Source organism: Microcebus murinus, chromosome 18 (assembly GCF_040939455.1).
Source record: "Microcebus murinus isolate Inina chromosome 18, M.murinus_Inina_mat1.0, whole genome shotgun sequence".
Taxonomy (NCBI): Eukaryota; Metazoa; Chordata; class Mammalia; order Primates; family Cheirogaleidae; genus Microcebus; species Microcebus murinus.
In genome coordinates, this window is record NC_134121.1 from 13,412,819 (window position 1) to 13,427,907 (window position 15,089).

General features: G+C 38.4%; 1 protein-coding gene across 11 annotated transcripts in view; it reads right to left on the reverse strand.

Annotated features, from left to right (window-relative positions):
• MYH10 (myosin heavy chain 10) overlaps positions 1 to 15,089 on the reverse strand; it is a 142,390-nt gene that overhangs the window by 98,948 nt on the left and 28,353 nt on the right. For all 11 annotated transcript variants that reach the window (XM_075994160.1, XM_012775289.3, XM_075994161.1 and 8 more), the window contains exon 4: positions 7,018 to 7,045. In XM_075994160.1, coding sequence (XP_075850275.1) covers positions 7,018 to 7,045 — 28 coding nt within the window. The remainder of the gene's footprint in view (positions 1 to 7,017; positions 7,046 to 15,089) is intronic.

Below are 15,089 nucleotides of genomic sequence, written 5' to 3' on the forward strand. Positions count from 1 at the left end.
AGGACGAAGGGAATCTGACTTCATTTCCACCAACAAAACAAGATGTCACGACAAAGTAGTTTTATACTTTAAGTGGCTGCTTGTTTCACTGCTGGTCTAAGACCAGACCACGGTTAAGGGGAAAGGCTGCGGCCCCATCATCATGTTTTCTTGGGGAAGAAACCCTTCACAGAGTGGTAGAAACACAAAGTTAACAGGAACAAAACAAGAAGTCTTATTTATGGCTGGGGCTGCCCTGAATCTGCTGAACGCAGGAGTTTCTCATCTGAAGGTATCTGCGTTTTATAGAAAGGTCTGTAGCGTTCATTGGCTGCTCAAAGTGCGTAATCCAAAACAAAACATAAAAACAAACAGCGTAAAGGCACAGTGAAGCAGATCATTAATATGTGACCAATTCTGGAATCTTTCTCTGAATCTCTTCTGGACCACGGCAGTTTCCCCCAGTGAGAAATCCCTTTTTTAGATCTTTGTTGGTGCAAACATTTTAGTTTCTCTGGATATTTGTAATGTTGAATTCAGTCTAGCTCTAAAAACATCCTTTGCCTAAAGTTCTTGTTTTATTTTTTATTTTATTTTATTTTTTTGAGACAAGAGTCTCGCTTTGTTGCCCAGGCTAGAGTGAGTGCCGTGGTGTCAGCCTAGCTCACAGCAACCTCAAACTTCTGAGCTAAAGCAATTCTACTGCCTCAGCCTCCCGAGTAGCTGGGACTACAGGCACTATATTATCTACATACAACATATATACATAACATTAGTAGATGATTTCCTGTAATTTCAAAACTCTATGCCTTTAGAACAGGTGTCCTCAAACTACGACCCTCTGGCCACATTCGGGTGTTTTTGCCCATTTGTTTTTTACTTCAAAATAAGATATGTGCAGTGTGCATAGGAATTTGTTCATAGTTTTTTTTTAAAACTATAGTCCGGCCCTCTAATGGTCTGAGGGACAGTGTACTGGCCCCCTGTTTAAAAAGTTTGAGGACCCCTGCTTTAGAAAGTAGCTTTCTAGGAAGAACAGAGATTTTGTGATCAAGACTTGGGTTCAAGTCTCCCCTATCACATTAACACTAGCTACCATCAGGTCTTGGATAACATGATAGTAAATGGAGATAACAGGGTTATTGCAAAGATTAATGGAGATAACACTTGCAAAGATATTAGTTCCCTTTCCTTGCATTTTTGTCTAAAACATTTTAAACTTCTATTTATAAGCTGTTTGCATACTTTTTCTTCCATAATCTAGTTATCATTAAAAGTGAGACACAGCTGGGCGAGGTGGCTCACGCCTGTAATCCTAGCACTTTGGGAGGCCAAGGCGGGCGGATTGCTCGAGGTCAGGAGTTCGAAACCAGCCTGAGCGAGACCCCGTCTCTACCAAAAATAGAAATAAATTAATTGACCAACTAAAAATATATATACAAAAAATTAGCCGGGCATGGTGGCGCATGCCTGTAGTCCCAGCTACTCGGGAGGCTGAGGCAGTAGGATCGCTGGGCCCCGGAGATTGAGGGTGCTGTGAGCCAGGCTGACGCCATGGCACTCACTCTAGCCTGGGCAACAAAGTGAGACTCTGTCTCAAAAAAAAAAAAAAAAAAAAAAAAGTGAGACACAGCTACAGCAATATAATAATTCCCAAAGTTTTATGACTTGAGGACATCTAAAACAGAGTCATCAGAAAAGCAAATGGGGGTCTAGAGATGCTGACAATCTGATTCACAGTCACAGCATTTGTGGCAGAGCCAAGACCAGAAAGAACACCTGAGTCTATCTGACCCTGCAATGGTTTTTCAACTACACCACTGTTGCTTTAGCTATTTAAATCAATTCTATCAATTTGATTACCTTAAAACTTTTACAGTATGCTATTCCTAGAGGAATCAACTGTTCTCAATCCAGGCTGGCTCAGCCATCACTACTTAATGTAATATTTGTATATGATAGATAAAATTCCTTTACAAAAAAATCTATTGACATATCTTGATAGAAAGCTATTGTGAAGCAACCATTGTTTTTCAACAGTGGTTGAAAATGTTGTTACATTATACTCAAGGAAAAACTTCTAGTTAACCAGATTGCCTAAAACAGGCAGAGTCATAAAATGTAAACAGAGTATCTTTCAAAAGGGAATTTAAGAGAATAGAATAATTTCCACATCAAGGGTTACTGCCTTGTAAATTTTAATTCAAAGGAGAAGGAAAGTCAACATGAGGATTCCACCCTTAACAGGATTTCTATTCCAGTTACATGAAGTGCAAGTGTGAAGGACTCTGCTCTCTCCTGATCCAGGACACATCCTGGATCCTGGCACACGGAGATAAACAACAACTAAGCAGGGGGCCTGCAGGTAGGAGCTCACCCCGCCTGGCCTGAGTCTGCAGAAACAAAGGCTAGCTGAGGAGGTGTGGCAGATGAGCCAGAGAGTACACTGGAAGTGCATCCTTTTGGGGGAAAAGTAAATTAGAAAGCAAAGTGACTAAAAAGTGAAATGTGGAGCTAAAGGAAGACGTTGAGACAAAATTAACATAGAGAGTTTACTCGGACCAAGGCTGAGGACAGCTGCCCAGATCACACTTCCAAGTTACCTGGGAGAGTACTCCAGGGGCCTTTGTCATGAGCCGCTTTTGAAAGGCAAAGGGAACAAGGAATGGGCTGATGCAAAGTCGTTTGACAGGAATCCTTACTGGCTTACAGAGATAACACTGGCTAGTGATGTAGAGAGTATGGCATTTTATGGCTACTTGGCCTCAGTTAGTTTAGAGTCTGCATAGCACGTGGCTTCAAGAGGAATTTATAAAGCTCAAGCAGGGAGTAGAACGTGACTGCTGTTTCATTCCAATGTCTCTCTGGGCCTGATAACATAAAAGGGCTTGAATTCCTCCAATAAAAAGTTTCTTTTCTTTCTCAAAGCTTCAGGAGAATCTACTAAAGTACTTACATATGGATTTAGGGGGAAAAAAAACCATGTTGCTTTTAATTATAATTTCTCTTTGTGATACTAGGTAAACATAACTACTTAATATAAAATAAGTACTGTATAAAATTGGTTGGTTATTCTCATACAGAAAACTTGTTGGTTATGTACTAAGCTTAAGAAGACCCCAGCGGCACCATTTGAAGTACTTTATTTGATGGATCCTCAAAGGTACCACACAACATATCATACTTTCTTAAATCCAGGATACATTGTTTCACCTTTTCATACTTCTCAGGTCACAATGTAACCTTATAATAGATATGAACCTGAAAAGCTGTTATTAAATATCACAATTAGTGATATCTAAAAATTAAGAAAATATGGCGAGGCTAGATGTGGGAACTTTCTGGGGTGATGGTGCTGTTCTCTATAGCTTGTTAAAGGTGGAGATTACACAAATGACTCAGCAAATAAATACTTAAGATTTGTGCATTTCATTATAAGTAAATTTTGCTTCAAAAAAGTGGAAAATACTGAAACTTAGTTAACGCTATATGCTCAAGTATTTAAGGGAAAGTGTACTGATGTCTACAATTTAACTTGAAATGCATCAAATGAAGGGATTAGTAGCTCACTAAAGTGGTATGAAAATTACTTTAAGCTGAAAACATCTAAACAATCAGCAGTTGCAGAAAGAAATATTATCTAACCTCATGTATGTAGAGCTGCCACTGACCCCCTCTCCAAGGGGTTTCCTGATTGGGAAAAGATTGACCCTCAACACTGGAAAGTGTGAACTCGGCTACCATTAGAATCAAAAAGCCCAACAGAACCCTCATACATTCCCAATGAAGCCCTAAACTCCATGGACAACTTTTGTTAGGATGAATATATAAGCCTTTCTTTATTTCTGGTAATTCAGCAAGTTACTCATCACTAGAGTAGGCTTGTGTAAATAAACTTTCTCTTTTCTCCTGTTAAATCTGTCTATTGCCAGTTAATTTGCAGGCCCAACTACTGGACTCAAGTTGGAAGAAGAAAAGTTTTCCTCCTAACAAAAACATTAAAATGGACCGATGGATGGGTAGAGGGATAAACAGACTGCAGACCCACAGCTATGATAAAGCAAGTAGAATAAAATATTAACAGTAGAATCTAGGTGGTAGCTATATAGGTATTTACTGCAAAATTCATTCAACTTCGCTTTATGACTTAAAATATTCATAGTAACATGGTGGGAAAAGGTAACAATTTAAAAAAGAATACAAGAAAAGAAAACATGGTATATGATGACTGCTACTTTGTGTGCAAGAAGAGATAACCCAGCTGTTGGAAGACTTATCTCATAAAACTAAGCCTAATAATTGATGACAAACTTCAGACTAAAATGATGTTGACCATCTAATTACAAGTGCTAGTGTCTATAATGGTCACTTTAGGTAACAAGTAAATTAGTGCTTACTAACCTTCATTCTGTCAAATAGCAGTCATTCTCTCCCTAAGGGATTCTTGCTTTCAGACATTTCCAAAAGTCCTCATCAAATCACCCAATCTAAGAGGAGAGTAACAAGTCCTCTACCTTTCGTTGGAATGGATTTTGTTCCATTCCAACACCCTGATGGCGGATCGACTACAATAATGGCCCCGACTGCTTCATGCCTCATCTTGTGGTGTTTCCCACCGACTCTGGCCTTGGCCATGCCGTCTTGCTTTGGAGAAATGTATGGCAAGATGTGACACAAGCAGAAACTTGAACAACGCTTACACATTGGAGCTTGCCCTCTTGTTGCTCTTGGAACCCTGCCATCCCATTAAAAGCCAAGGCTAGTCTGCTGGGGAATAAGAGGAATGTGAAGAAACCAAGGCACCTAGCCAACAGTCAGCCAGTCACCAGATGACGCACTGTTCTCTGCAGATGCAGGAGTGACCCCCGGACGAGACAGCTGACCCTGGCCAGCCCAGATCAGCAGAACTGCCCAGCTGAGCCCAACCCAATTGCTGAGAAATGTATAGAACCATGCTGGGTTTTTTGGTTTTATTTTCGGTTTTTCTGAGACAGTGTCTTGCTCTGTCACCTTGGCTAGAGTATAATGGTGTCATCATAGTTTTGTGCAACCTCAAACTCCTGTGCTCAAGTGATCCTCCTGCCTTAGCCTCTGGAGTAGTTGGAACTACAGGCATATGCCCCCATGACCAGATAATATTTTTTTTGCTATTTTTTGTACGGATGGTGTCTCACTCTTGCTCAGACTAGTCTCGAAATCCTGAACGCAAGCAACCCTCCCACCTTGGCCTCCCAGAGTGCTGGGATTACAGGCATGAACCACCTCACCCAGCCTGAACGATGCTGTTTTGAGCCACTAAATTTCTTGGTGGTTTGCTGTTTAGGAAAAGCTAATTTATTAATATATAACTCCCGAGGTTAAACAATGCTAGAAGAAAATTCATACAACAAAGTAGACTAACTCCCCTCTCCTCAAACCTCCTATCCTGCCACTCCTCCCCCTTATTAGATACCAAATCTACTTCACAGAAAAAGAACCGTCAGATTAGAACTTTCTGAATTCCCAGCTCCCGACCCCTACTTACCGACATCAGTACTCTGCCTCCTCGGCCTGTCACCGTAGAAGAGTCACATGCCCAGCGCCCAGGACCCCATAGAACTCTGCATCTCATCGTCCTGCTTGCTCTCCCAGTTCTCTTTCCTTCCTGCCCCCATCCTCAGCTACTCCCAAAATACTGTCTCTTCTCATCAGTATTTCATCTTGTACATGCTGAAAACACCACCAAGAGCAACAAAAATCCTCTGTCGATCTCTTACCACTACTCAACTACTATTCTTTTCACTTTCTCAAACTATTTGAAAGTAGTGGATCTGTACTTGGTTTTTTGTTTTGTTTTGCTAAACTTTTTCACCTCCCCTTCATTCCCCGACTGCCATCTGGCTTCTACCTCCTCGCCATCTCCCAGTCCGCTCAGTCAGCGCCCCCCACCTTCTGCTCCCCACGCACACGCTGTTGCATACCTCATGCAGCTCAAGGGAGCCTGAAATGCAGAGCACCCTCTCTTCCTGAGATGAAGGACTCCTCTCTCCCCTCACCTGCTGTGCCACCACACCGTCCTGACTCCCCATGCCTCTATGTTGGATCCTTCTATGCTTCTTTGTGGCTCTTCTTCCTCTGTCCGACAGTCACATGTAGGTTTTTCTCAGGATTCCACACACTGCCTTCTCTCAACACATTCTTCTAAGGCAATCTCGTTCACCAGCATGGCTTCTATCACCCTCTGTATGCTGCAGACTCTTCAGATCTGTATTTCTAGCACAGATCTCTCTCTCCTGAGCTCCAAACCAAATACCCAACAGCCTAATGGACAGCTCTACTCACATGAGCCACAGGCATACACCTCATATGCAATGCGCCCAAAACCAAGCTCCAGATCTTCCACTCCAAATCAGCCCTCCCCCCATGTTACCATGTCAGGAGATATTCTGATTTCACCAACATTATCTTCTTCCTTAGCTCCCTTTTCTCAGCCATGTAAATCACCAAGACCTGGTAAGTCTGCCTCCTAAACTGAATACCATTTAAACTCAGCCACTTCTCCACCTAAGTCACCATCATCTCTTGCCTAGATAACTGAACAGCCTCTTACGTGGTTTCCTGTTTCAACTTTTCATAATATAGGCAAAGTGATCTTTCTAATGTGCAAATCTAAGCATGTCCTGTCATGGATATTGTTTCATTCACCTGTGAATCTTAGTACTTAGCACACAGTACACTAGGCACATAATAATCAACAAATGTTTAATGAATAAATAGAATAAATTAGTGAAACGTCCAATAGGCCTACACTTGGACATATAAACTAAAGATTTAAGTTTCACAGATTAACATTATAAAATGTGTGAAAAGCCCGGTTTAACAACTGAACAGTAACACCAGATTTAAGTAATTTATATAATCTTAGTCTTAAAATAATTGCAAGGTTTATATCAAACTCTTAAAAATTTCTGCTCTACTCCCCCCTCCCCCATAAAAAAAGTAATTGCTCTATTTTCCAACAGAATCAAAAACAAGTCTGAATATTCAACATCTACTTACGTGCAAAGAATTGACTGGTCCTCACGATCTATAAAACAGAACAAAACAAACAAAAAAAAGAAAGTGACCATTTGCCTGGTTTTAAAATATGTGATATAATAAAGTTGCAGTAGTAGCTTAAAAAACATTAGTAATTCTACTCCTCTCGAGCCAAGTTAATGCTTCTCCAACCATATTATATAGCCTTCAATCGAATCAAGTTCACTCATTATCTCCTATTATTATGTCAGATTCTGTGGAGGTAAATACCAATAACTCAGGTTTACTATTCCACATATTGTTTGCCTAGATGACTTTCTATGCCTAATCAACCTTGACTCTCAAACTCTGCAGCCTATCAAATTCAACTGGGAAGTTTTATTAAATGTACTTCCTAAAGCTCCACCCTCACTAAATCATTAAACTTGGGGAGGTAGGGATTGAAAATCACTCTTTAAATAAGCTCCCCAGGTGATTTTGTTGCCTGGCTAGGTTTAGAAACCACTGACTTTCAGAATAGCTTCAAGAATACCCACAACCAGAGAGTAATCATTATTAATTTGATCTTAAAGGAGGGGGGGGGGAAAGTATCAAACACTGAGTGGAAAAGAAGGTTGAAGGAGGATAAATACCTATATGAAGTTTAAGTATTGTCTCAAGTCAAAATGTGATATATGCCAGCTATAACAAAAGAATGTACAATGATAACATCTAACATGATTGCAAAGTGACTAATTTAAAGATTCAGCTAAAATTTTCAAATAAAAAGGTGAAATTCAAACCCACATCTAGCCCATGAACAGAATTACCAGTGTAGGATGTGTAATTTCTAAACACTTACGAGGATTACTATCCCTATTGCACAGATGATAAAATGTTCCTCCGTGAGGTTAAGTAATCCTCCCAAGTCACACAGCTACAGACAGGCAAGGACGCTGAGATGAGGCCTGTCTGCCTCTGGTGCCTGCCTGTGTTCTTAGCACTACTGCACAGTTTGCCGTTGCTTCCAAAGGAATTGTGCCCACAGAGCCTGGCCCAGGTAGCTTTTCCTTGGAAGATGCCATGAGGTGCCCAATGAGGATCTCACAGTAGCTCAGGCATAAATAACTTTCACAAAAGAGAAATAAGTAGGCCATTCACTATATTAACTCGTTTTATACAATATTATTAAAATAAAACACACCAACAAAAAAAGAAAACTATAGGCCAATATCTCCGATGAACATATATGCAAAAATCCTCAACAAAATACTAGCAAATGGAATTCAATGACACATTAAAAAGATTACTCATCACGATCAAGGGGATACATCCCCGGGATGCAAGGATGGTTCAGCATACTCAAATCAACCAATGTGATCCATCATATCAACAGAATGAAAAACAAAACCATGTGATCATTTCAACTGATGCCGACAAAGCATTTGCTAAAATTCAACACCCCTTCATAACAAAAACTCCCACAAAACTGGGTATAGAAGGAACTTATCTCAACAAAATAAAAGCCATATATTACAGACCCACAGCTAGTATCATACTGAATGAGGAAAAACTGAAAGCCTTTCTTTTAACATCTGGAACAAGAAAAGGATGCTCACATTGACCACTGTTATTCAATATAGTATTGGAAGTTCAAGTTAGAGTAATCAAACGAAAGAAATAAATAAAGGGCATCCAAATTGTAAAGGAAATTATCCTTGTTTGCAGATAATATAATTTTGTATCTAGAGAAACCTAAAGATGCCACAAAAAAACTATTTAATATTAGAACTGGTAACAAAACAAAAATTTAGTGAAGTTGCAGGATATAAAAATCAGTAGTATTTCTGTATGCCAACAGTAAACAATTAGAACAAGAAACCAAGAAAGTAATCCCACTTACGATAGCTACAAATAAAATAAAATACCTAGAAATAAACTTAACCAAAGAAATGAGAGATCTCTATAATGAAATGTATAAAACATTGATGAAAGAAATTGAAGAGGACACAAATAATAGAAAGATATTCCATGCACATGCATTGGAAGAATCAATATTATTAAAATGTCCATACTGTCCAAAGCAATCTACAGAGTCAATGCAATCCCTATCAAAATACCAATGACATTCTTCACAGAAATAGCAAAAAATAATCCTAAAATTTATATGGAACCACAAAAGACCCATAGTAGCCAAAACCATCCTGAGCAAAACCCAAAACTTGAAGAATCACATTGCCCGACTTCAAATTATAATATAGAGCTGTAGTAACCAAAACAGCATGGTACTGGCAAGAAATCAGACATAGACCAATGGAATAGAATAGAGAACCCAGAAATAAATGCACACATCTATAGTGGACTTATCTTTGACAAAGTTACCAAGAATATACAGTGGGTAAAGGACTGTCTCTGCAATAAATGGTTCTGGGAAAAACAGATATTCATATGCAGAAGAATGAAACTAGACCCTTATTTCTTGCCATATACAAAAATCAAATCAAAATGGATTAAAGACTTAAATCTAAGACCTGAAACTATGAAACTACTAAGAAAAAGACATACACTTCAGGACATTAGTCTGGGCAAGGACTTCTTGAGTAATACCCCCAAAGCACAGGCAACCAAAGCAAAATTGGACAAATGGGATAATATCAAGCTAAAATGTTTCTGCACAGCAAAGGAAACAAAGTAAAGAGACAACTCACAGAATGAGGGTAAAAATCTGTAAGCTACCCATCTGACAAGGGATTAATAACAAGAATATACAAGGAGCTCTAACAACTCAATAGGAAAAAAATCAAATAATACAATTAAAAATGGGCAAAGGATCTAAATAGACATTTCTCAAAAGATGACATACAAATGGCCAATAGGTACATGAAAAAGGCTCAACATCATTAGTCATCAGAAAAATGCGAATCAAAATCACAATGAGATATTATCTCACCCTAGTTAAAATGGCTTTTATCAAAAAAGACAGGCAATAATGAATGCTGGTGAGGATGCCAAGAAAGACAAACCTTTGTCCACTGTTGGTAGGAATGTAAATTAGTGCAACCACTATGGAAAACAGTATGGAGGTTTCTCAAAAAATTGAAAATAGAACTACCATATAATCCAGCAATCTCACTGCTGGATATATACCCAAAGGATAGGAATTTAGTATATCAAAAAGATATGTGCACCCCCATGTTTACTGCAGCACTATCCACATAGCCAAGATATGGAATCAACTTAAGTGTCCATCCATGGATGAATGGATGGATAAATTGTGGGATATATATGCAATGGAATATTACATGGCCACAAAAAAGAATGAATTAGAAACAACATGGATGGATCTAGAGAACGTTATGTTAAATGAAATAAGCCAGACACAGAAAGACAAATCTTGCATGTTCTCACTCATATGTTGGAGCCAAATATTAAAAACAATTTATCTCATGGAGACAAGAGAGTAGAATGATGGTTACCCAAAGGTGGGAAGGGTAGTGGGGAGTAGGGGATAAAGTGGGGATGGTTAATGGGTGCAAAAATATAGTTAGATAGCATGAATGATATTTGATAACACAACACAGTGACTATAATTAGTATCACTATACTGATCAGTCATGCTGATTATAATCAGCCATACTGATTATAGTTAGGGTATACTTTAAAATAACTAAAAGAGTGGAATTGGAGTATTCCTAATACAAAGAAATGTTAAATGCCTGAGGTGATATCCTGATTACCCTGATTTGATTAATTCACATTATATGCCTATATAAAAATATCACATGTACCCTATTTAAAGATATACAACTATTAATATTATATACCCATAATTAAAAATTGAAAAAAATTTTTTAAATTTAAAAAAATAAAAAAACATGAAATGATTAGTTATACTTAAGTATATGATACGCTTAGGTATAAATCTAACAAAATATGTACAAGATCTATATAATGAAAACTACAAAACACCAAGGAAAAAAACCAAAGACCTATATGGAGAGACAAACTGCATTCATGGATTGGACTCAATGTTGTCAATTCTGCCCCAAGTGATCTACAGATTCGATGCAATCCGATCAAAATCTCAGCAGGATTTTTTTTTGTAGAAATTGACAAACTGATTTCTAAAACATATATATGGAAAAGACAAAGGGGCTAGAATGGACTAAATTTTTAAAAAGAACAATGGTGGAGAACTCATACTCCCTGATTTCAAGATTTACTATAAAGCTATTGTAATTAAGCCAGTATGATACTGGTAAAAGGACAAACATAAAAATCAAAGGAATAGAGAGTCCTCTAATAAACCTTTGTTGATTTTGAGCAAAGGTACAAAAAGGCAATTCAATGGAGAAATAAGTAGTCTTTTCAACAAAGGGTGCTAGGAATAACTGAACATCCATAGGCAAAAAGAGGAACTGATTAATATACCTTGCACCATATAAAATAGGCCACAAACCAAGAGGAAAAAATAGCAAAACCACTTATCCAATGCAGCAGTCCCCAACCTTTTTGGCACCAGGGACCTGTTTCATGAAGATAATTTTTCTCCAGATGGCAGGGGAAGCGGGGAGGGATCGAGTAAGGGACGAGGAGTGGCTATATAGATGAACCTTTGTTTTCTCACCTGCTAGTCACCTCCTGCTGTGCACTCCCCAGAGGGGGCAGGGCATGCCACCACCCCTGTCCCTGTCCTTAGTTTCATGGAAGACTTTCCATGGATGGAGGTGGGGGGCAGCAGCAGTGGAGCTCTGTGGCCCGGTCCCAAACAGGCCACACAGACCAGTAATGGTCTGTAGCCTGGGCGTTGGGGACCACAGCAATAAAAGATTTGTATCTAAAAAGGACAACGAACTCTCAAAACTGAATAATAAGCAAACTACTCAATTTTTAAAAATGGTAAAAAGATTTGGACACCTCACCACAGATATACAGGTACTAAATAAGCACATCAAGAGATGCACTAGGGAAATGCAATTCAAAACTATAATGAGTTGCCACTACTCACCCATTAGAAAGACTACAATTTAATAAAAATACAATACCAAGTACTGACAAGGATGTGAAACAACTGGAATTCATCCATTGCTGGTGGAAATACAAAATGGCACAGCCACTTTGGAAAACAGTAATTTCTTATAAAGTTAAACATATATCTACCATAGGACCCAGCAATCCTACTCCTAGGTATTGACCCAAGTGAAATGAAAACTTAATGCTCACACAAAAGCCTATGTACAAATGCATACAGTCATCCCTTGGTGTCCATGGGGGACTGGTTCCAGGACACCTCTCCACCCTTAGACGCCAACATCCATGCATGCTCAAGTCCCTTATATAAAATGGTATAATATTTGCATATTATATAACCTACACACACCCTCCTTTATACTTTAAATCATATATAGATTACTTATAATACCTCATACAACATAAATGCTATGTAAATAGTTGTTATACTGTATTGTTCAGGGAATATGATAAGAAGAAACTGTATTTTCAACACAGATGCAATCATCCATTTTTTCCCCCTAAATATTTTTGAGCCACAGTTGGTTGAATCTGCAGATGCAGGACCCATGGACACAGAGGGTAGACTGTACAGTGTCTTAATTGCCAGAAACTGGAAACATTCTAGAGGTCCTTCAAATGGTGAATGAATAAATAAATCATGGAACATGCATACATGGACTACTACTCAGCACTAAAAAGGAACAAACTATTGGTGAATGAATCTTGATTGCCTTATGTTAATGAAAGAAGTCACATTCAAAGGGCCAAACTGTGGATGATTATATGACATTCCTGAAATGGCAACACTATAGTGTTTATTGCTAGGATTTATTTATTTTGGGCTACAGTAAGGCATAGCTCATAAGAAAGTTACTGGCTTTTGTATACTTTTTAACAAATCGCCCTATGAAATCACCATTTCACCCTCCCCAACCCTTTCAAGTCTGTATGCCTTCACACTCTTCTTTTTAGTTTTCTTCATAACACTGATCACTACTCAATACTGTCTATTTACTTGTTATCTCCCCAATGAGACAGGAGTTCCCTAACAGTGTCACCAGAAGGGTTTTACTTCCAGTGATGTTTCCTGCTGTCTGTATATCCACATCAGAAGATTCAACACATAGATCTAAGACAATTATAATTCACTATAAAAACATTCCTTTTCCTGACATAAAATAATGCTCTTTGTTCCTGTGTTGCTTTGAAGTCTGCTTTAGGCTGAAGTGACTTTAGACTGGTGTCTTCTTTTTGCATGTGCATTTGGCAAAGGTACCTGCCAGTCCTTGTGCTTTTATTATTTTCTTACTTTGAGATGTCTTTCTTATAAAGACATATGATTGTATTAGGGTCTCTTATTTGTAGGGGTAGTAAAAACACATTTATTGTTATAGTTGCTATATTTGGTGTTGTATGTTTTCTGACTTTTTTGTGTGACACAGAATCTCACTTTGTCCCTGGGCTAGGGTGCAGTGTCGTCATCATAGCTCACTGCAACCTACAACTCCTGGGCTCAAATGGTCCTCCTGCCTCAGCCTCCCTAGTAGCTGGGACTACAGGCTGCACCATGACACCCGGCTAATTTTTTCTATTTTTAGTAGAGACGGGGGTCTTGCTTTTGCTCAGGCTGGTCTCTAACTCCCAAGCTCAAGTGATCCTCCCACCTCAGCCTCCCAAAGTGTTAGGATTACAGGCATGAGCCATTGTGCCTGGCCTGTTTCCTGACTTTATTTAAACCCTTTAAAGTCTTCCTTGATGTTTCTTTTGGAGGATGGTTTGTTTTCTTTGCATTTATTTCTCCTAATATAGAAAACTTACATCCAGTTTCAAAATTTGTCAAAAAAAAATCCTTCAACCTACATTTCCAGGGTTCACATTTTGATGTGCATCCGTCCTATTCTTAAAATGCTACTCTTAAAAGGGAGGCATGGCATGTATGCACTTGGGACCCAGGAGATGACGTGGTACGTCAGGCATTTTTTCACGGTGGCTCTTTCTGTTTCACTACACAGATGAACCATCCTCCAATTAATAACTCGTTGATATAATAATTGGCTGTTTCCTATGCATCTCAGGAAGTTTCCAGAGGTGTCCTCTATCTAAAATAACAGTGTATGAGATCCATAAATTAAGAAATACAACCAAGGAAAGAGGAAAAGGAAATTTCTAGGTTGTGGGCAAAAGCAAATCTAAAGCAACAAGCACAGACTGGAAGAGGATAAAGGGCTCCAGGTTGTATGTCTCCAAGGGGGAAAGACCCTGGTAGGTTACTTGATGTATTTCTACCTGCTGAAAGACAACTTGTAGTTCTGTCAAATTAATGTAGGTAATTGCAAAATCACCCTGGTGCCCAAATGGGAAAATCACTAACCCCAGGGAAAATAGCAAATTATACGAGAAAGGAAATGTGATAAGATAAATAATTTAAATATTAAATACTAAATTTTAAAAAATGTTGATTTAACTTCTATCAAGAAGATGAGGGGAGAGCTTAGGTGAGTTAAAAACTCTTCTTCTATAACAGGAAATCTATAGATAATAGTAGAAGTAAAAAAAGAAAGAATAGCATAAACTTGTTACTTATAAATATGTACATATATAAGAAGGGACATATAAAATGTGATTTCCTCTAAAGAGGGAATCCAGAATGGGCTGCCTAGAATGCAGTAGAATAGGTATCTCCTATTTTTTCAATAATGTAAGCCTTACCCTACAGTGTAGTTTTAAACTATCTTCATATATTATTTCATAAAAAGTAAAAAATTATAGCATTCAAATTTCTTTGACAAATTCTCATTTCGATCCTTTAATCTGCATCGTTTAATGGTATAAACCCATTTAGGTAACATAACAATTACCTAGTCCTTAAGATTTGACAAACTTTACCACTAAAATTGTTTGGGCCTTGGGTCTTTAAGACATAAAGGTAGTTCCTTGATAATCTCTTCAATTTCTCCCATGGGCATTGTCCTGGTTAGGTTTTCTATCTTATTTCAAGTCCACTGTCTTTGTTTATGACAAATGATAACCTTTATCATTTCTGGTGGGTCTCTTTTCTTGGTCACACTTGCCAAACATGTCTATTTTTCAGTCTTTTCATA